The following is a 21,420-nucleotide window of genomic DNA, read 5'->3' as shown; positions in this document are numbered from 1 at the left end:
GGTAGTAGCATAATGAATTCTGAAGTGTATAGACACATCCTATCTGCTCAAGTTCAAACAAATGCCTCAAAACTCAATGGCCGGCGGTTCATTCTACAGCAAGACAATGATCCCAAACATACTGCTAAAGCAACAAAGGAGTTTTTCAAAGCTAAACAATTGTTAATTCTTGAGTGGCCAAGTCAATCATCCGATCTAAACCCAATTGAGCATGCCTTTTATATGCTGAAGAGAAAACTGAAGAGTCATAGCCCCCAAAACAGGCATATGCTAAAGATGGCTGCAATACAGGCCTGGCAGAGCATCACCAGAGAAGACACCCAGCAACTGGTGATGTCCATGAATCGCAGACTTCAAGCAGTCATTGTATGCCGAGGATATGCAACAAAATACTAAACATGACTACTTTCATTTTCATGACATTGCTGTGTCCCTAACATTATGGCGCCCTGAAATGGGAGGACTATGTATAAACACTGCTGTAATTTCTACATGGTGAAACCAAAATGTGTAAAAATGGCCTTTATTAAAATCTGACAATGTGCACTTTAACCACATGTGATTTTTTTTTCTCTATTAAAAATCTCAAATTGTGGAGTGCAGAGACAAATAAATAAAGGATGGGTCTTTGTCCCAAACATTATGGAGGGCACTGTATATTGTCAACTGCATTCTTTGTTAATATTGTGGGTTGATTCTTTTCGCCGTTTGGAATGCTTTTTGCAGCTTCAGCGTTAAATCCCAAATATTGCTATTTGTAGCTAATCTTGTGTGGATTTGTTATGAGCAAGGCTGAACATGGCAGATTTCATCGGGTTGTTTTGCATCTTGTGTTAAACTTTTTTTTTTAAACTTGTATCCCTGCAGTTTATTCTCATGACAATGAGCTTGTTTGTTGTTTTGCCACTTAGTATACAATGGAGTAATATTTCCACTAGTGGGATAATCTGGGACTGGAGGTCATAGACTCAGAATTAAAGGATGTTCCATTAGGAAGGAGATGAGGAGGAATTTCTTCAGTCAGAGGGTGGTGAATCTGACACAGAAGACTGGAGGCCTAGTCAATGGATATTTTTTAAGACGTATAGATAGATTCTTGATTAGTCTCCGGGGTTATGGGGAAATGGCAGGAGAATGGGGTCGGGGGGGGGGAGAGATAGATCAGCCATTGAATGGCAGAGGTCTTGATGGGCCGAATAGCCCAATTCTGCTGCTATCACTTATGACCTTATGAACTGGGGACCTAGGAGGAACCTGGAGATCATGGTGAAAACCAGGTCACAGGAAACGTGCAAGCTGTACACAGCTCACAATTGAACCTGGGTCTCTGGAGCTGTCAGCTAACTGCTACACCAGCATGCCGCCCACCTGTTGTGATTTCATTCCAGAGTGATGATTCAAGGTGCCAACTTGGTAGCAAACGGTTGCTGCTTTGCACATAAGCGACAGGTTGTTTATTTTGCACAGCGTGGTGGGTATATGGCGCACACTGTCGGGGGTGGTGGAGTGAAGGCAGATATGACAGTGGCATTTAAGAGGCTTTTACATAAGCACATGGATAAGCATAGAATGGAGGGATATGGACAGGCAGTGGAGATTGGTTTATCTTAACTTCATGTTTAGCACACATTGTGGGCCGAAGGACCTGGTCCTGTGCTGTACTGTTCTATGTTCTATAAGGCAGAGTAATTTGCCATCATTTGACGGTGAATACCAAATCATCATCTCATGAATTAAACTTATTTTTCCATGCAAGTGTTTCATACGATACGATATGATAGAACTTTATTTATTCCAGGAGGGAAATTAATTTGCCAACTGTCATAAAAAACACAAAATACATGAAACATGAAATTAAAGTGATGTGGAAAGGCTTTTGGGATGTGCAAAGATTGAGGAGGGGGGAGTGGGGAGGAAGGGAGTCAGTCTCAGTCTACCCCACGACAGAAGGGGGAGGAGTTGTGCAGTTTGATAGCCACAGAGAGGAAGGATCTCCTGTGGCGTTCTGTGCTGCAGTTAAACCAGTCTGTTGCTGAAGGTGCTCCTCAGGTTGACCAGTGTGTTATGGAGGGGGGTGAGCTGTATTGTTCTGCATTTTTGAGGAGCATCCTCCCCTCCAAGACCACCTCCCATGAATCCAACTCCGCTCCCAGGATGGAGCCAGCCTTCCTGTCCGCGGCCTTTGCCCTGTTGCCCCAGCACACGGCAGCGAAGAAGATGGCACTGGCTACATGGCATTGGTAGAACATCTGCAGCATCTCACTGCAGATGTTGAAGGAGCGGAGCCTTCTCAGAAATTACAGCCGGCCCTGTCCATCCTTGTACACGGCCTCAAGGTTCCTGGACCAGTCCAGTTTACTATCCAGGTACACTCCCAGGTATTTGTACTCCTTGGTAAACTGCACATCCACACCATTGATGGAGACGAGACAGGGGCGTTCCTCTCCTCCTAAAGTCCACCACTAACTCCTTAGTCTTGTCGATGTTGAGCTGCAGATAATTTGGCCCACACCACTCCACAAAGTCGCTGACTACACCTCTGTAGTCAGCTTCCCTCCCCTCACTGATGCAGCCCACAATTGCAGAGTCATCTGAAAACCTCTGCAGGTGGCAGGAGTCTGAGTTATATCTGAAGTCTAAGGTGTAGATGGTAAACAGGAAGGGAGAGAGGACCATCCCCTGTGGGGCCCTGTGTTGCTCACAATATGATTAAATCCATGTCATAAGATTTATATCGCGCTTTCACTTAAATCATAACAATTCAAATACATTTCATGAACAGTGAACACAGCCTGTACTCTCTGCAATGCAGGGACCTTACATTGACACCGGATCTGCATTGTGTCGTCTGAATGCAGTGACTGAGTTTCCCAAAATATTAATTCCATTGGCAGCCCGTGGAGTCTGAGAGCTACTCATTAGTAGGTATTAGACCCACTGTATTTGTGACGTGTTAAGTTGTTTATGTGTGGGGCATTAATTTTGCAATTAGCATCATGCAACACGAGCTGCAGTCTGAAATGGTTGATTCATAAACTCTCATGCTCTCTCTGCCGATTCTCCTTGGCCCCTCTGTCCTCCCATTTTATACATCCCTTTCTGGATGCTTCTCCATTCATGGGGTCAAGGAATCACTTGCGTTTGAGGCTGAGAATGTCCGTCAACATTTCCTTTCTGTCTCGTAGAAACTCCTTGTTTTGGCTCGTTTAGTGTGTGTGGCATCAAGCTTGCAGATGGTGAGGACCACCCACGGGTGGCAATTGAGCATGATCAGAGCCTAGAATGTTCTGGCAGAGCAGTGTTAATGTTGGTTTAGCTGTCTTGCCAATGAATTGAGAGGTTTTTGGGTGGTTCAATGCGTTGAGCTGCCTTTCCATGTCTCAGAAGCATAAAGTTATTCAGATTAGTTTATTGTTATCTACACAATATTTGTGGTATCTGTTGTTGGACAGAATCTCCATTGTATTAATCTGTTGGGGCACTGAGGCTGTAGTAGAGAAGGATCCCAGCTGGGATTTTGCCCACTGGATAATCTCTTTGTGATCGCATTTGTTTCCTTGATGATAGTGACAAATGTGGGGCCTGTGAAATCTTTGGCATAATAGAGGAGGGTGATAAACGTACGAGTTGATGCCCTAATTAATAATGCGATTTGTCCATTCTGATCTACTGTATTTGTTCTTCAACTGTGCAATGGTCTAGTCAAGCTTTTATAAGTCAGAGAGCTATATAGAGCCTTCTGCCCGCCTTGTTCATGTGGACGAAGGCAAGTCTCATTTATCTGTATTTACCTTGTATATCTCTCTAAACCCTTCATATCCAAGTATCCATACAAAGTCATAATTGTATCCTCTTTTATACTTTCCTCTGGCAGGTCGTTCAAATATGGGCCGCCCTGGGTGTAAAAGAGTTGCCCATGAGGTCCCTCTTAAATCTTACTCTTCTCACTATCCCCACTACTTTTGCAATCATCGATAAGATCCTTTCTTGGGCCTTAATTGGGTCAGTGTTTATGCCATACACGATCTTGCCAGAAGTGAATAGTCCAAACGCACTAATTATTAGTTAGTTATCGACATATCGTTTTCTGTAGTCAAAATGGCACCAATGTGCATATCAGTTAACAATTAAGCTACATTTATCAACCTTTTTTCCTCATCAATATACTCCCCTCTCCTGTCCTGATTGTGTGACAATCAACAAATTCAAATTCAATAAATTGACTCGAATAAATGACATCAAGGGTGGCACTGTGGCGTGGTGGTAGAGTTGCTTCACAGCGCCAGAGACCGGGTTCCATCCTGACTAAGGAGGCTGTCTGCATGGAGTTTTATGTTCTCCCTGTGACAGTGTGTGTTTTCTTGGAGTTCTCTGGTTTCCTCCTGCATTCCAAAGTTGTGCAGTTTTGTAGATTAATTGGCATCCGTGAATTGTCTCTGCTATGTAGGAAAGAACTAGTGTATGGGCGAGCGCTGGTCGGAGTGGACTAAATGGGCTGAACGGTCTGTTTACATCCTTGTATCTTTAAACTAAAGAAAACGTGATGTTACTGGAAAATGAAACAATGACGTTGATAGTCAGAGGCTGTGAAATAACAGTGCAAGCGACACTATCAGCTGCTGTGTGTCAAATGATTATGTCACCTGTTGCTATGACCGTCTATAAACTGATTATGGACCTGACATCCTGATTTGAAAGTTACTTTTAATTTAAGTAATCTTTTTGAAATAAAACTGCTAATTTAAAAATAAGGAGCCTAAAAATCAAAATTCTGACAATTTCATTGTCTAGCCTCTAAAAGAGGTGCCAGTACATCGTGCACACAACTCTCAAAAGAGCCACTGGTTTTATATTACTGCACTTCCCACCTACTGTCCTGTAGCAGTTTTTGTTGCCTTTTAGGAGCCAGGTAGATTTTTGTTTCCTTGTGACATGGTGGTGTTTCGAGTATAAGATCATCTTATGTGTGATTAATTACCTTGTGGATCTCACGGTCGCTATCATCAGAGGTCTTGGGCAATTTCTGGTAGAGACTCTCCATGGGTACTAATTATGGTGGGCTTTGGGGTAAATCAAATGGTAGATATTTTGCAGATCCTGCGGGGGGTCATTCATTGTTTGTCTGTGAGGCGCTGGCTGAAGAGCTTTCTTAGCAGGTTCCTCAAGGACTTCAGTGGACCAGATTAGGCAGTGATTGGCCCAGCATTCGTGGACATCTTTCCAGTCTTTCAGTGATGATATATTTGGTGTGCCAGTACTTGGATCAAAGGCTTATGGCAAAAACTTGTACTCGCTTCTCTGACGAAACCTCCTCGCCATAGTTTCTTAAGAGCCGCACTGAACGAGCTGTGATTTGGGCTGTATCTGCATCATATACTGTTCTATAGTGAACTAATTCAGCAAAATGCAATATAAGGAATAGCTATTTCACAGGGCTTGGTGTTTGCAGCTGAGTACCAACCAGAGTCCAGAGTGTTTTATTGTCATATGATCCGGATGGGACAATGAAATTCTTACTTACTGCAGCACAACAGAAGATGTGAATATGTAAAAATTGTATATACGGGGGGGGGGGGGGGGGGGGGGAAAAGTTCAATAAATAACAAATATAGTGCAAATAACAAATAATAATATAGTCTTTTGCAGTTCAGAGCTCATAGCTTATTCGTTCTGTATAATAGCCTGATGGCTGTGTGGAAGAAGCTGTTCCTAAACCTGGATGTTACAGTCTTCCGGCTCCTGTACCTTCTTCCTGATGGCAGTGGTGAGATAAGTGTGGCCAGGATGGTGTGGGTCTTTGATGATTTTGGTTGCCTTTTTGAGGCTGCGACTACGATAGATCCCTTCGACGGTGGGGAGGTCAAAACCGGTGATGGACTGGGCAGTGGTCACAACTTTTTGTATTCTTTTTCGCTCCTGCACGTTCAAGTTGTCGAACCAGGCCACGATGCAACCAGTCAGAATGCTCTCTACCATGCACATGTAGAAGTTTAGGGGAATCCTCTTCGACATGCCAAATCTCTGTAATCTTCTCAGGAAGTAGAGTTGCTGATGTGCCTGCTTTACAATTGCATCAGTGTTCTGGGTCCAGTAGAGGATTGCTTGGATTTATTTAACTTGCTGGCAATAGGTTTCTTGATGACTGCTTGCTGGTAGCTCAGTACACCGGAGACCTATATTTGTTTACTTTAATATTACTGTTTAAATGTGTTATTGTTTTAAATTAGCATAATTCATCAAACTCTGTTTCAATATTGTTGATTCTTTTATACCTCTAGTGACGAGAGTGATGATGGGCTTGAGGAGGCTACCTCGCACTCTAAGGCCGGTTGCGGAAACCTGATCCACATTAAGAAGGAACCTCTTGATGAGGATGTGGAAGAACAGCCGGACGACGTAGGACACAGCAGAACCCTGACAGTTCCACCCTCCCTCAATGGTGCCTTTCATCCAGGTGAGACTCTAAAGGAGTTTCGAGCTCCCACTGATACAAAATCCCATAGGATGAGGTAGAAATCTAGAAACAAAAGAAGGAGCCTGAAACAAAACTGTTCAAGGAATGACAGTGTGATGTGTGTGTACTTTATGTACACATTTTATAAATCTTTCGGTATTTGAGTGGCCATTCTCTAATAGAAACATAGAAAATAGGTGCAGGAGTAGGCCATTCGGCCCTTCGAGCCTGCACCGCCATTCAATATGATCATGGCTTATCATCCAACTCAGTATCCCGTACCTGCCTTCTCTCCATACCCCCTGATCCCGTTAGCCACAAGGGCCACATCTAACTCCCTCTTAAATATAGCCAATGACTGGCCTCAACTACCCTCTGTGGCAGAGAATTCCAGAGATTCTCCACTCTCTGTGTGAAAAATGTTTTTCTCATCTCGATCCTAAAAGATTTCCCCCTTATCCTTAAACTGTGACCAGCTTGTTCTGGACTTCCCCAAGTTTGTAAGTTTCTATAAGATCCTTAAGATCATATAAGATAGAAAAAAAATGGAGCAACTGTGCGTGTGATTTTTGTCCCCACAATTTAGTGATTTTCTGTGCTGCTTTTTAATGGAGTCACAAATGAATAACCATCTTGTTCAGACTTCGTTATCTAAAAGAATTAGATAATTCCATCACTGAATGTTACTCTGTATTGTCATCCTGAATTGACCTGGGTGTTTGGTTATAGGGTGATTTCACGAAAGGTCACTGGATCATAGATCCTCACCCACGTGATTGCAAAATTTAACTGGGGTACAAATGTCACTTCCAGTACATGTTATTGATGCTGATAACGCGTACTTTCACACCCGTTAAAAACCGCGAAAACGGTTAGTTTTTGAGCTGTAAATAACTGTGCCAGTCGGGGTGACCGCGAGGCACAGCTATCTTACTTTAGAGTCCAGAAGATAAAGAAAAACGAAGGTAAAGACAAGAGAGTGCTGAAGGGAAAACAACAGCGGAAGTTGTTGGCCGTGCAGATATAAAGATCGAAAATATCGGGATTTTATCGCATTTGCTCACTGCATTTCATCAAAACATCAATAATGCCTTAGTTTTGATGAAATGCAGTGAGCAAACGCGATAATTCACGATATTTTCGATCTTTATATCTGCACGGCCAACAACTTCCGCTGTTATTTTCCCTTCAGCGCTCTCTTGTCTTTACCTTTGTTTTTCTTTATCTTCTGGACTCTAAAGTAAGATAGCTGTGCCTCGCGGTCACCCCGACTGGCACAGTTATTTACAGCTCAAAAACTAACCGTTTTCGCGGTTTTTAACGGGTGTGAAAGTACGCGTTATCAGCATCAATAACATGTACTGGAAGTGACGTTTGTACCCCAGTTACATTTTGCGGTCACGTGGGTGAGGATCTATGATCCAGTGACCTTTCGTGAAATCACCTTCTACTTAGGCTTATAATTGGAGGAGAGTTAACAGTAGAATGGCTTCTTTGTTATATTGTTTCCAATGATTGTTCTGGAAGATTGGAGGTTGAGGGGTGACCTTATAGAAGCATAAAAATTGAGATGGAGTAAATGGTTGAAGTATTTTTCTCGGATGGAAATGTCAAATATTAAAGGGTAGAGCTTTAAGGTGAGAGGGGAAATATTTGCAGAACTTATACAAATTGTGCTATTTTTACCAGTACTAAGTGACTAGAATGTGCTGCCAGGGGAGCTAGTGGTAGCACATACAGTGCCTTCCAGAAATATTTGAGACAAAGACCTATCATTTATTTATTTATTTGCCTCTGCACTCCACAATTTGAGATTTGTAGTAGAAAAAAATCACATGTGGTTGAAGTGCACTTTGTCAGATTTTAATAAAGGCCATTTTTATATATTTTGGTTTCACCATGTAGAAATTATAGCAGTGTTTATACATAGTCCCCCCATTTCAGGGCACCATGATGTTTGGGATACAGCAAAGTCATGTAAATGAAAGTAGACATGTTTAGTATTTTGTTGCATATCCTTTGCATGCAATTACTCTATTAGAGAGAGAATTATTCTGTCATCAGCTGTGGAAGTCTTCCTTGGCCTCCCAGTCCCTTTGAGATTAGTAAACTCACCAGTGCTCTCTTTCTTCTCAATGATGTTCCAAACAGTAAGCCTAAGGTTTGGCTGATGCCTCTAACAGTTTTATTCCTGTTTCTCAGTCTCATAATGGCTTATTGTCTAATGTCCAATAGTGACATTTAAGAGGTAGACAGGTACATAAACATGCAGGGTATGGAGGAATATCGAACAGGCAGATCAGATTATTTTAAATTGCCATCATGTGCACTAATGAACCTGTTCCTATGCTGTGCTCTTCACTGGGAAACCACAATCTGTTAATAGTGGGCATTTGAAGATTCTATTTTTTGCTGGTTTCTGGGGAGTTGTGGGAAGAGCAGGTTGTGGGGTGTGGATGAAGGGTGGAATCTGGATGGATGGGGGAAGTGGAACTGGATAGTGACTGAAAGTAGGGGAGCTATTCCTGTAGCAGGTGGATGGGGGTGACTTGGGAGGACTGGGGTGTCTTATCAACAGGCGCCAGTCAGTTAGCTCCTGATTGCTGGAGTGACAACAGGTGCAGGAGTAGGCTATTTGGCCCTTCGAGCCAGCATCGCCATTCAATGTGATCATGGCTGATCATCCCCAATCAGTACCCCGTTCCTCCTTCTCCCCAAATCCCCTGACTCCACTATTTTTAAGAGCCCTATCCAGCTCTTGAAAGCATCCAGAGAATCTGCCTCCATTGCCCTCTGAGGCAGAGAATTCCACAGACTCGCCACTCTCTGTGAGAAAAAGTGTTTCCTCGTCTGTGTTCTAAATGGCTTACTCCTTATTTTTAAACGGTGGCCCCTGGTTCTGGACTCCCCCAACATCGGGAACATGTTTCCTGCCTCTAGCACGTCCAAACCCTTAACAATCTTACGTTTCAATGAGATATCCTCTCATCCTTCTAAACTCCAGAGTGTACAAGCCGAGCTGCTCCATTCGCTCAGCATATGACAGTCCCGCCACCCCGGGAATTAATCTTGTAAAGTGTAAGAGTGATGGGGAGGTGGGTTTGGGGAAGAGTTTGGTAATTGAGAAGGTAAGGATGAATGCAAATGGATGGAAAACCTGAAGCAGAGAGAGAATGTTTCTAGAACAGGATGGTGGAGAAAGTGCTGAGGAAGATGGTGCAGGCGTTTGTGTGTGTATGTCCGAGGGAGAATGTTTACATATATGTGCGTGTATATCTACACGTGTGCTAAAGTGTGTACAACAGAGCTAGGTTTCTCACCATTTTGAACTTGGCATTGGACCAAGACCGTGCACATATCAACACTGCAACTGGTGTGCAATGGTCAGTCCATTTACAAAGAATTCTGGCCCAGATGTCTTCGACCCGTCGGAAATGGTGGAAATGAGTTATCCTGACCCTTAAAGATTTGCCTAAGAATAAACCATTTAGAGCAATATTCGTTATACTTCTGATGAACTGATTTACCTCAGTATTGAGTGGTGCCAATGACTAACAATTCTCCACAATGTTTTATATTCAGCAGAACTCAAAGTTGAGAAGGGAAGTTTATACAATTTCAGCAAATTGAAGAAAAGCAGAAAATGGCTGAAGGTGAGGAAGTAACTGAACCTGTAGTTTGATTCTTTTCTAATTTCTTTGAAGGTGCACAGAGTTACTGAACGTCCAAATTATAGTGAGTGGCCAGCGCAATGTGTCCATTCAATTGTTACTGATGGTTGTGTTCTGTCCCTGATATGCTGGCCGTGTGAACAAAAATCAGTGGGCAGTGGGGGTAACTTGAACAATTGTGTTTTTTGATTTTTTTGTCTTTGGAACGATTTCTGTCTTTAATTTGTGTACTGGTGATGTCCTTATTATTTATTTTACTCCGACTATATGTTTTTTTCTCTTCTGTTAATTTTTGTAAGGTGTCCTTGAGACTTTGAAAGGCGCCCGAAAATAAAATGTATTATTATTTGTTAGAAGTCCATGCAAATACTTGAATGTAGTTTAATTGTATTGTAACAATTGATGGCCTTGGGATGTTAACATCAGTTGAAATGTAACAGTATATTGCCGTAAACAAGCCGTTGCTTAGTGGTAGAGTGTATTTTCAGTCTCTGTTGTGTAATCAAGTGTAGCTAATGAGAAGAGAGGAAAATCCAGCCTGACCCTCCCAGTTTTTTGAGGAAGTGAAACAGTTGAAAGGAATTAAACTGAGCTTTATTTTGCAGCAGAAGTGTAATTTGTAAAGATGAGGGAGTTGTCCTCTTCACCATTTAATGCCGCAATTATTTCGTACCTAGTCGGTAACCATTCATGACTGAGTGATGTAACCTGCTCTGTGCATTCTGGCCTTTTCCTCAAAATTTATTAAATTACCGATATTTTAATTGCCTTGAATGTGTGAGTATGTTTCCAATAATGTGGTAACCAAATTATGTTGTATAATTCTAGCATAAACAGTGTGGTTTAGTACATTCAATTCTCGGGTCAGAAATGAATGCCTTCTTAACCTGTTTATGAACTTAATCCTGTTAACACAGAGTGGGGATTAACGGGTCCCTTTCAGAATGGCAAGCAGTGACTAGTGGGGTACCGCAAGGCTCGTTGCTAGGACTAGTTATTTACAATATACATCAATGATTTAGATGAAGGGATTCAAAGTAACATTAGGAAATTTGCAATTGACACAAAGCTGGGTGGCAGTGTGAACTGTGAGGAGGATGCTATGAGAATGCAGGGTGACTTGGACAGGCTGGGTGAGTGGGCAGATGCATGGCAGGTGCAGTTTAATGTGGATAAATTGGAGGTTATCCACTTTGGTGGCAAAAACAGGAAGGCAGGTTATTATCTAAATGGTGTCAAGTTGGGAAAAGGGGAAGTACATGAGGATCTGGGGGGGGGTCCTTGTTCATCAGTCAATGAAAGTAAGCATGCAGGTACAGCAGGCAGTGAAGAAAGTGAATGGCATGTTGGCCTTCATAACAAGAGGAGTTGAGTATAGGAGCAAAGAGGTCCTTCTGCAGTAGTATAGAGCCTTAGAGAGACCACACCTGGAGTACCATGTACAGTTTTGGTCCCCTAATTTGAGGAAGGACATTATTGCTATTGAGGGAGGACATTATTGCTATTGAGGGAGTGCAGCGAAGTTTTACAAGGTTAATTCCCGGGATGGCGGGACTGTCATACGCTGAGAGAATGGAGCGTCTGGGCTTGTATACTCTGGAGTTTAGAAGGATGAGAGGGAATCTTATTGAAACATGTAAGATTATTAAGGGTTTGGACACGCTGGAGGCAGGAAACTAGTTACTGATGTTGGGGGAGTCCAGACCAGGGGCCACTGTTTAAAAAATAAGCAGTAAGCCATTTAGAATGCAGATGAGGAAATGCTTTTTCACACAGAGAGCTGCCTCAGAGGGTGCTGGAGGCTGGTTCTCTGGATACTTTCAAGGGAGGGCTAGATAGGGCTCTTAAAGATAGCAGAGTTAGGGGATATGGGGAGAAGGCAGGAACAGGGTTCTGATTGGGGATGATCAGCCATGATCACTTTGAATGGCGGTGCTGGCTCGAAGGGCCGAATGGCCTACTCCTGCACCTATTGTCTATTGTTATCTTTTTAAGGATATGAAGATCTGCATTCCAATGTCACTCTTTTTCTCCACCACACAGTAGACTGTTTATTCTGGGATTTTTTTGGTCTAGTTGCTCTTTTCAAATGAATTACCGTGCACTCCTCCAGATTAAATTCTATTTGTCAATTGACCAGAACATCCGTACCTTGCTGTAGCTTAAAGATTGTCTCCCTCCTGTAAAATACACAGTCAATGTTTGTAGCACCTGCAGACTATTTTAGTTTGCCCATAGATTACATTAGTAGTGTAAACTACTTTATTGAATACAAAAAGCAAGGGGCAAGTTCTGGACCATTAGAACTCATTGGTAATTGTTGTGGCATTTTAAAAAGTCCCATCAACTATAAAATATTGATTCCAAAATGGCCTTGGATTCCAGGTGCTTTTATATCTTTGATCAGCATGGTAAAGAGGGGACCTTGTCAAAAGGTTTACTAAAGTTTACACACTCGCACACTGAGCTTGTGCTTTGCTTTAGTCACTAGTCTCACAGAATCGTACCTTATTATCCCACTAGCCATCTCTGATTGATGTGACTTTCTAAAGCAAGGTTTCTGCTGATCCTTAACTAAAGTTATAGTATCCTCAGTGTTATCCTTTCCACCTTTTTTAATACTCGATGCAAATACTGTTGTCCTCCATTCCTTTGGCATCCCTTAAATGGCCAAGGAAACTTGGAAATTGTGGTCAAAGCCTCTGTAATTTCTTTAACACTCAGAGAGATATTTCCTCTGGGACTGATATATATCCACTATTACAAATGCTGGTCCTCTTAATGGTCCCTTCATTACCACGTGTACCAAGTTCCAGTGAGATGCTTTTTCGCCGATATATCAGTAGGATTATTGCCGAACATGCGTTTAATCCCCGGTTAGGTACATAATGCATCGAAACAACCCACTGAGTCTATATACGAGAGTTTACCAGGTTTTGGCTCCATTTCGCATTTCCAACTGCAGCTGGCCATAATGGCCTTTTGCAGCTGTCGCCTCCATCCAGTTGTCCCGCGAACCGTCGTCACCCTCTTGCCTGCCCATCTTCACCCTTTGTGTTCTGGGGACGCCTTCCGCAGCCGAACTTGAAGGCGCAGAAGGCAGGAGCCCTTCCTCCAAGAGGAAAACGAATGCCTTCTGTGTTCATCCTACCACCGCTCGTCTAGCATCCTCACACCATCACCGATTTCCTCCACCTCCTCTCCGCTTCCCAGTCTGCGGCGGGGAGCAGGAGCTGGCCTCGGCGGCTTCCCTCACCCAGTTTTGTGGCGGGCGAGCCAGGCCTGGGGTGTTTAACCACGGCTAGCCAAGACCTTGTATCTGCTCTTATACTGTGTGTTCAATATTTCTTACACTTCCTCTTGAACTACAGCATCAGACAAACATAAAGTACTAATTAAGAATCTTGCTCCCATTTTCTGCCTTCAACATAAATTACCTTTTTGGTCTGTTAGGGGCTCCACATCTCAAGTTATCCTCTTAATCTTTGTGCTTATAAAACCCTCTGGGATATGTTTAATATTAATTGCAATATTTTTGCTTGCCCTATTTACGCTTCCTAAATTTCCCTTCTTAATTTCTCCCTACACTTGCTATTTATTCTTTTAGGCTCTCAGCAGTATTAAACTCTAAATTTAATTGACTGGGTTGAATGTCAAGGGTAACCAAGGCACCTGAAATTTAATGGCATGCTATAAAATCACAGACGTGCCAACACATGAAAATATTTCACTTTTTTGAGTTTTTCTCCTTGTCTGAAAGGGAGAAACTTTAGTACAATCAAATGTGAAGTGCATTTCGGCACATTGTTAAACATGGCAGGGTCGATTGAGAGCTATGAGGCAAGTGCACAGTTTTCATTCTGTATGAGAACTGTTTTCTCATTACAGCTGAGCCTAAACTGCATCCTGACGTGCTCTCACTGAACTGTCCAGCAGGGATGTCAGTAGGAAGCAGGAACAGAGGATGCTTTTCCATTTTCTTCCCTTCTTCCCTCACCATGATTCGCAGTTATTGATTGTTGGTGGTAATCATCGGCTTGGATGAAATATGTTTCCAGTTGTTCAAACAGTTTTGGATTATGTGTTTTAGAAGGAACTGCAAGTTGCTGGAAAATCGAAGGTACACAAAAATGCTGGAGAAACTCAGCGGGTGCAACAGCATCTAAGGAGCGAAGGAGATTTTGGGCCAAAACGTTGCCTATCTCCTTCGCTCCATAGATGCTGCTGCACCCGCTGAGTTTCTCCAGCATTTTTGTGTACCATCAGTTTTGGATTCTGTTCACTTTCTGCTCATGCCTTCAGTCTGCAGACTTTGAGATTGGTGAAGCAGTATAGTGCCATGATTGTGTATGTATCATCTGATGTTGGGCTGTAAGCTGGCATTGCTGCCCTAGTATGATGTTCCAGGATGTAACATTTTTGGGTGCGATGGAGGAGGACGGTTCAAAAAGAGGAGGTGCCACACCGCTGATCTGGGAGATCTTTACAGCAATATCAGGGAAGATAACCTGGAGAGATCGGCAAATTAAATAATATAGGTAGAATTTAGAAATAAGAGACGATCGCTTTGCGATTATGGCAAATACACAGCAGAATTTGGAAGAACAAATATGTGAACAAATAGCAACAGGATGTAAAAGTAAAATAAGGTAGTCCAAGTGCGTGTTGAACTTTCCAAGATTGAATGGAATTCAAGAAGCATTTGGCCACGTACATGGATTGGAAAGGAATTGTGGACTTTAGGCCAAATTCAGGAAAATAGAACATCGGCACATCACATGCCATCCAGATGTTTCGTTTTGTTGCTGTATGAATGAGGACACAGCATAGTTCATTGGCATGTTGGCAATAGTAGTAACTGCATGCATGAACCAAGTCTGAAAGCGGACTTTGGTAGAATATGTTCCTTGGTGATTTAGTAAATGTTGAAGGATATGGGGTAGAGGCAAGAAGCAACAAGTCTCTGGTAATTGATTGGTTTGGGACAAGGCACCATTCCAAGAAATTGATCAGAGTGAGCAAGTGAGTTTTCCTTGTGCAGGATTTTGTCCTGAGAATGTACAGCAGTTGGTGGTTGAAGCAGAGTTAATGAGTAGCATGGAGTTTGGAATGCTGCTTACATGACAGGTCAGTGTTATCAGGCATTTTGGCGCAGAAATCATGATCTGTACAAATCCAGTGTTTTCCTTCAAAGTAGGATTTGCTTCACTGTACGTTACTTTATGGCCTTGTCTACGAAGTCAGATTTATTCTTTCATCCTTCACTTCCTTCTATAGAACATTCTCTTGAGCAATGAGACGTCGGACTCGAACACTGACGATGATGATCCTGAGGGGGAGTTCACGCTCAGCAAAGAAGAGTTGCATGATATGTTGCGACTGCATAAGTACAGGAAACTGCACCAAAGCCGGGTGCACAATGTCAGAGAGGTAAAAAGTGTAACACTTCTATCTATAGCTGCTTCTGGGTTTCTGGAGAAGCATTGTTACTTTGATATACTGGGGTTACTGTTCGTCCGGTGGTCTCTGTGTTAATGAATCAATGATATGAGAAAGGAGACCACATGGAACTTCAGATAATGGAATCGAGCAAAATACAAAGTACTGGTGAAACTCAGCAGGTTAGGCAGCATCCTGTGGGGGGGATGGATCGGCAACATTTCATGTTGGGACCCTGCTTCAGACTGATAGTTATAAACTGCTGGAAAAACGAGGCGGAGGCTCGATAAAGTCTGGCAAGTGATAGTTCGATACAGGTGAGAAAGGTTTGATTGGCAGATGAGTGGAGTAAATTACAAAGGCTCGGCGATTTAAAAAAAAAAGAGACTAAAGAAGTGTCAGATGGGAGAGAAAAGAAAATGAAATGTAAAGCCAGAAGGATGGAGATAGATGGAAAGGGATGGAGCAGGCGGGATGGTGGGAGAAATGGGTGTGGGGGTGGGGGGAACAGGACACAGGAAAGAGATGCGGGTATTACTTTAAATTAATTAATTTAATATTGATACCATTGACTTGTAAGCTACCCAAGTGGGATATGAGGAGCTGTTTCTCCAGTTTGTGTGCGGCCTCATTTTGGCAATGGAGGAGACGCAGAACAGAGGTCGATATGGGAAGGGGAGTCAAAATCGTTAGCATCCAGGAGATCAAGCAGACTGTGGTAGATCAACTACAGCGAAACGGTCGCCTAGTTTACGCTTGGTCTAGCCAGTGTAGATGAAGTTCGAAGAGGTACATGTTAACATCTGTCTCACCTGATGCTGCTGCTGGGATCCCTGGATGAAGTTTGAGGGAGGGGTGTTGCATCTCCTGTTGTTGCAGGAGAAAGTACAACACGGAGTCATGTTGAAGGTGGTGGAATTGTTGGAGAATGATGTGGTGGCTGGTGGGGTGAAAGATCAGGACCAGGGGGGAACTCTATCATTGTTCCATCTTGTGGGAAAAGGGAGAGTGAGCAAAACATACAAGGTAAAGATGAGGGGATGCGTGGTGTAAAGGGACTGGCCATCCATCACCTCAGTCGCATTACATCTCCATTCACCCGACAACTTTGTACAGGATAGACACAAAATGCTGGAGTAACTCAGCGGGTCAGGCAGCATCTCTGGAGAGAAGGAATGGGTGACGTTTCGGGTCGCGACATTTTGTGCCTACCTTTGATTTAAACCAGCATCTGCAGTTCTTTCCTCCAAACATGTAGAAGAGTCACTTTGAAATAGATTGTGTCGATTCCCTATTCTTTACTCAAGAGAGCTGAGGCTATCACAGGATGTGGAGTTAGTGCAGAGTGTGGCACCAAGTTAAAAGGACTTGTTGGTTGGCCTGTCGCTGCTTTTCATGTCCTTGTATTATGTGTGGACACAGTTTCCATGGGAATACTGGACTGTGATTTTTTTTTTTTTTCTTTTTTCTCTCTACCTTCAAAGGTCGAGGAGAGAGTGGTTGAGCAGCCATTTTGAGAGGAAACAAAACAATTAGCAAGTCAAGGATTAGTTGTGGAAGGGAGCCAGCAGCCAGCAAAAGAGAGCGGGTTAGAGGAGCAGCCTTTTGGCAGTGGCTGTTTTAAGGGGGGAAGAGGTTGTGTTGTAGTGACGTGCTGTGTTGAGGATAAGAGGCTTCAGCGAGAAAGATTGAGGAAAGTGTGCTGAGGTCGCAAACAAGTCCGTTTCAAGCCTTGAGGTGGAGCAGCAGCAGCGGGGGGTTTATAAAGGAGCCATTGGGGAAAAAAATAAAGTCGGGATGCAGGGTCATGTGGTGTGCTGCCGCTGCATGATGTGGGAGCTGGTGGGCTCCATTGTGGTTCCTCGTGACCGCATATGCAGCGAGTGTTGGTTGCTGGAGATTGCTCAAAATTTCAATGCTCAAAATGAATGACCTGGATTCTGAGCTTCAAACACTATGACACATCGGGAACAGGGAGAATTACCTGGACGTTGTGTTTCTCTAGGCAGTCACACCTGTTAGTTTGACTACTTCCCCTTCGGTCTATGATCAGGAGGAAATAATTGTGATGCAGGTAGGGGGATCTAAAAGACGGTGTTGGAGGAGCCTTTGCCCTTGAGCTTGTCTAATAGGTCTACGATTCTTGCAAGAGTGGGGAGCGTAGGAAGGATGAGCAACCTAACCATGACATTGTGGATCAGGGAGCCATTCAAGAGGGGGGAGAGATGAACATACAAAGTTGTAACTGGGGATAGCATAGTCAGCGGAATAGCCACATTTCTCTGTCGCAAGGGTTGAGAACTCTGAAGGCTCTGTTGCCTGCCTGGTGCCAGGGTTTGGGACATCTCATCTGACCTACAGAAGGATTTTGGAGTAGGAGGGGAAAGATCCAGTTGTTGTGTCCATGTGGGTACCAGAACGAGGAAAGCGGTTCTGCTGAGGGAATTTGAGCAGCGGGAGACTAAAACAAAAAGCACAACCAAAAAGGTCATCTCTGGAGTTCTACCTGAGCCGCGGGCAAAGTGGGTCAACAAGATCAGAGAGTTAAACACGTGGCTCAAAGATTAGTGTCAGAGAAGTCGGTTTGAATTGGGTAGGCATTTGAATCAATATTGGGGAAGGAAAGAGGTGTTACGATGGGGACATACTCCACCTGAACACTGCTGGGACCAGGGTCCTGGGGATTTGTCTATCATGGGCTGTATATAGGGCTTCAAACTAAAGAGGAGGGGGGGGGGGTCAACAGATTGGAAAAGAAGGGATAAAGTTAAAGGGAAGGAAAATGCAGAAGATGTTAATGTAGTCTCCTGAATAGGAAATAGTGCAGAAAGTTTAGAAAGGAGCGAGTCTAATGTCAGGCAACATGGGGACCAATTTGAGAAGAGGGTGGTGAATGCAGAAACGAAGACCAGAAGAAGGGTTTCGGCCCGAAACGTTGCCTATTTCCTTCGCTCCATAGATGCTGCTGCACCCGCTGAGTTTCTCCAGCACTTTTGTCTACCTTCAATAATCTGCTACTGTTAGGAGGAATATTTTAGTGTTGCTGTTATGAGCAAGTTGTATTGAGTACATGTATTCACCTCCAGCTCCAGCAGTATCAGTACTACAGCACTGGCCTGCTGTCCACGCATGATAGTTTCTACGAGCAACAACGCCATGTCCTGGGTCCCAGCAGAAAGAAGAAGAAAGAGGATAAAAAGATCAAGGGTGAGTTGGCAGCAATTTTCAGTTGTTTCCTGAGCTCCTGCCATTGTTTCTACGGTAGTTGGAGGTTGTATCTCTATGCTGTATCCACTAACTATATGCTTGATTTTTCTGTGTCTTGGAAGATGAACTGAGGGTTGTTTGATACACTGAATGCTGTACAATGCATTCTTTGTAAAGGAGAGGACAAGAGGTCAGAGGTTTGTTGAGCATTCAATAAGATAGAGAGTTTGCAAATGATTTAGTTCAGCCTGAGTATCAAATACGACTTCAGCCGGAGCAGGCTGAAGTCGTATTTGGGAGAAACAAGTTTAGTGGTAAGAAGGGCTCCAAATATTTGGCAATTGCAGAATCTAGAGAGGTAGGGGGATTGTAAAGTTGCTCATTATTAAGGGCCTGCCCCACTTAGGTTATTTTTTAGGTGACGGCCGGTGACTGTCATAGTCGTGGGAGGGAGCTGAAAAACCGGCTACTGGACCCCCCCTTTGACATAAAATTTGAAATAGATTCATAACTTTATAACACAAAAAAACCGAAGTCAGCACCGGTGACAACCTACTTCACCTGGCGACAGCCTACGTTAACCTGGCGACAACTACGACAGCATCAATGGCAGGAGAAGTCAAGCTATGCTCATTGGCGTCAAACCCACTGTCGCCAACCTTCTTCGAAAATTTTTCATAATGTTGAAAATCCAGCGGCGACCAGAAAGACGCTATGACTCTTTGGGCGACTAAGGAGACTACGCACGACCGACCAGGCGACACCTCGGCGACCATGTCGCGACAGCCTAGTCGTCTAAAACATAGCCTAAGTGGGACAGGCCTTTTAGTGTACATGAAAAGGGCATGCAGATGACAGATCTGCAGATGTCGTTAAGATGAAAACTAGGAAGAGACTGCCAATAAAACAGTCCACACTGACCAGCGATTACCTGTACACTAGTTCTATCATGCACACTAGGGAAAAATTACGGAATCCTATTAATGTACAAACCTGCAGATCTTTGGAATGTGGGAGGAAACCGGAGCACACAGAGAAAACCAACACGGTCACAGGGAGAACATAGAAACATAGATATCATCCGTCATCAGGATCAAACCCGGGCTTCAAGGCATCAACTCGACTATGGCGCCATTGTGTCACCTTGGTTGGCAACAAAGGCAGATGGGAGGAGTAGATTTTTTTGAGGGCTGGTTCAACTACACTAAAAATGTATATGGTAAACGTGTACTAAGCCTTTGTTGAAATTATAGTTTGATCTTGGGTTGATTTGGCACTGCATGGGGCTCATATTACATATTTATAAAGCTGGTTTCAGCTAGCCAGGTATAGTTGTGGTGTATTTTGTGAGCAGCGGGGGTGGTGTTTTTGTGAGGGAGTATTGAGTGAAGCAGTGGGGTATATCTGGGTGATTCGTGATGTATCTGAGGAGGTGAATGATGTTGTTAATAACTTTTCAGCCAAACTAAAGAAAGTGAAGAAGAAGAGGAAGCGTGAGGAAGAGCATTCTTCTGAAGAATCCCCGCGAAGGGCAGAGATGAAAATATTTGCCAAATTCTCCCACGACGCCCCTCCTCTTGGCTCGAAGAAAAAGCACCTTAATTTAGAACAATTGAACGCACGGCGACGTAAGGTGTGGCTCACCATCGCAAAAAAGGAGGTTCCCAAGGTGAGAGCGCGTGCAATGTTGATCATCACACTTGAGCAAACGCCAGTACTGATCTCCCTCAGGTGGTAGATGTTTCCTGTTTGTTTCTATCTATTACACAATAGGTTGATGCTGCATGACTGGAATGGAAGTGAAAAACGGTTAAAAAAAACCTGTAGACTAGTGGTTGGTAAGATTTTTAGGTCCATTATAAAGTATGAGGTTTCCGAGTATTTAGAAGCACATGATAAAATAGGTCGATGTCAGCATGGTTTTGTGAAGGAGAAATCTTATCTTGCCTGATGAATCTGTTGGAATTCTTTGAGGAAATAAATAGTAAGGCGGACAAAGGAGAGGCAGTGGATATTGTTTACCTGGATTTTCAGAAAGCCTTTGATAAGGTGCCACATGCGAGGCTGCTAAAGAAGGTGACAGCCCATGGTATCAGAGGGAAAGCAGTAGCATGGATAACAGTTTGGCTGGATGGCAGGAGGCAGTAGTGGGAATGAAGGGTGCTTTTTCTGGTTGTCTGCCAGTGACTAGTGGTGTTCCGCAGGGATTGCTGCTCTTCACGGGGAGGGGGTATAGAGTGAAGTGGATGATACAAGGATAGGTAGAGGGGCTGGTAGTGTTGGGGAACTCTGCAGAAGGAGTTGGCCAGGTTGGGAGAATGGACAAAGAAGTGGCAGATGGAATACAGCGTAGCAAAGAGTGGAGTCGGGCGTTTTGCTAGTGTAAGTAAGACATAGACTATTTTCTAAATGGGGAGAGAATTTGGAAATCGGAGATGCAAAGAGACTTGGGAGTTCTGGTGCAGCATTCCCAAAAAGTCAGTTTGACAATAGACAATAGGTGCAGGAGTAGACCATTCGGCCCTTCGAGCCAGCACCGAATGCAAGTTTGCAAGTCGAATCTGTAGTGAAGAAGGCAAATGCAATGCTAGCATTTATTTCAAGAGGACTAAAATATAAAAATCGGGATGTAATGCTAAGGCTTTATAA

The 21,420-nt window shown here is 43.5% G+C and overlaps 1 protein-coding gene across 4 annotated transcripts in view; it reads left to right on the top strand.

The window, feature by feature from the left end:
• Positions 1–21,420, top strand: part of ino80 (INO80 complex ATPase subunit) — a 170,710-nt gene that overhangs the window by 33,372 nt on the left and 115,918 nt on the right. For 2 of the 4 annotated variants that reach the window (XM_055641071.1, XM_055641070.1), the window contains exons 3-7: positions 6,279–6,454; positions 10,040–10,107; positions 15,403–15,555; positions 18,651–18,771; positions 20,232–20,440. In XM_055641071.1, the coding sequence (XP_055497046.1) occupies positions 6,279–6,454; positions 10,040–10,107; positions 15,403–15,555; positions 18,651–18,771; positions 20,232–20,440 (727 nt within the window). Of the gene's footprint in view, positions 1–6,278; positions 6,455–10,036; positions 10,108–15,402; positions 15,556–18,650; positions 18,772–20,231; positions 20,441–21,420 lie in introns of all 4 variants that reach the window. The other 2 variants (XM_055641069.1, XM_055641068.1) reach the window with 1 other exon arrangement.

Source organism: Leucoraja erinacea, chromosome 9 (assembly GCF_028641065.1).
Source record: "Leucoraja erinacea ecotype New England chromosome 9, Leri_hhj_1, whole genome shotgun sequence".
Taxonomy (NCBI): domain Eukaryota; kingdom Metazoa; phylum Chordata; class Chondrichthyes; order Rajiformes; family Rajidae; genus Leucoraja; species Leucoraja erinaceus.
This window is presented reverse-complemented; position numbering and strand designations above follow the sequence as displayed.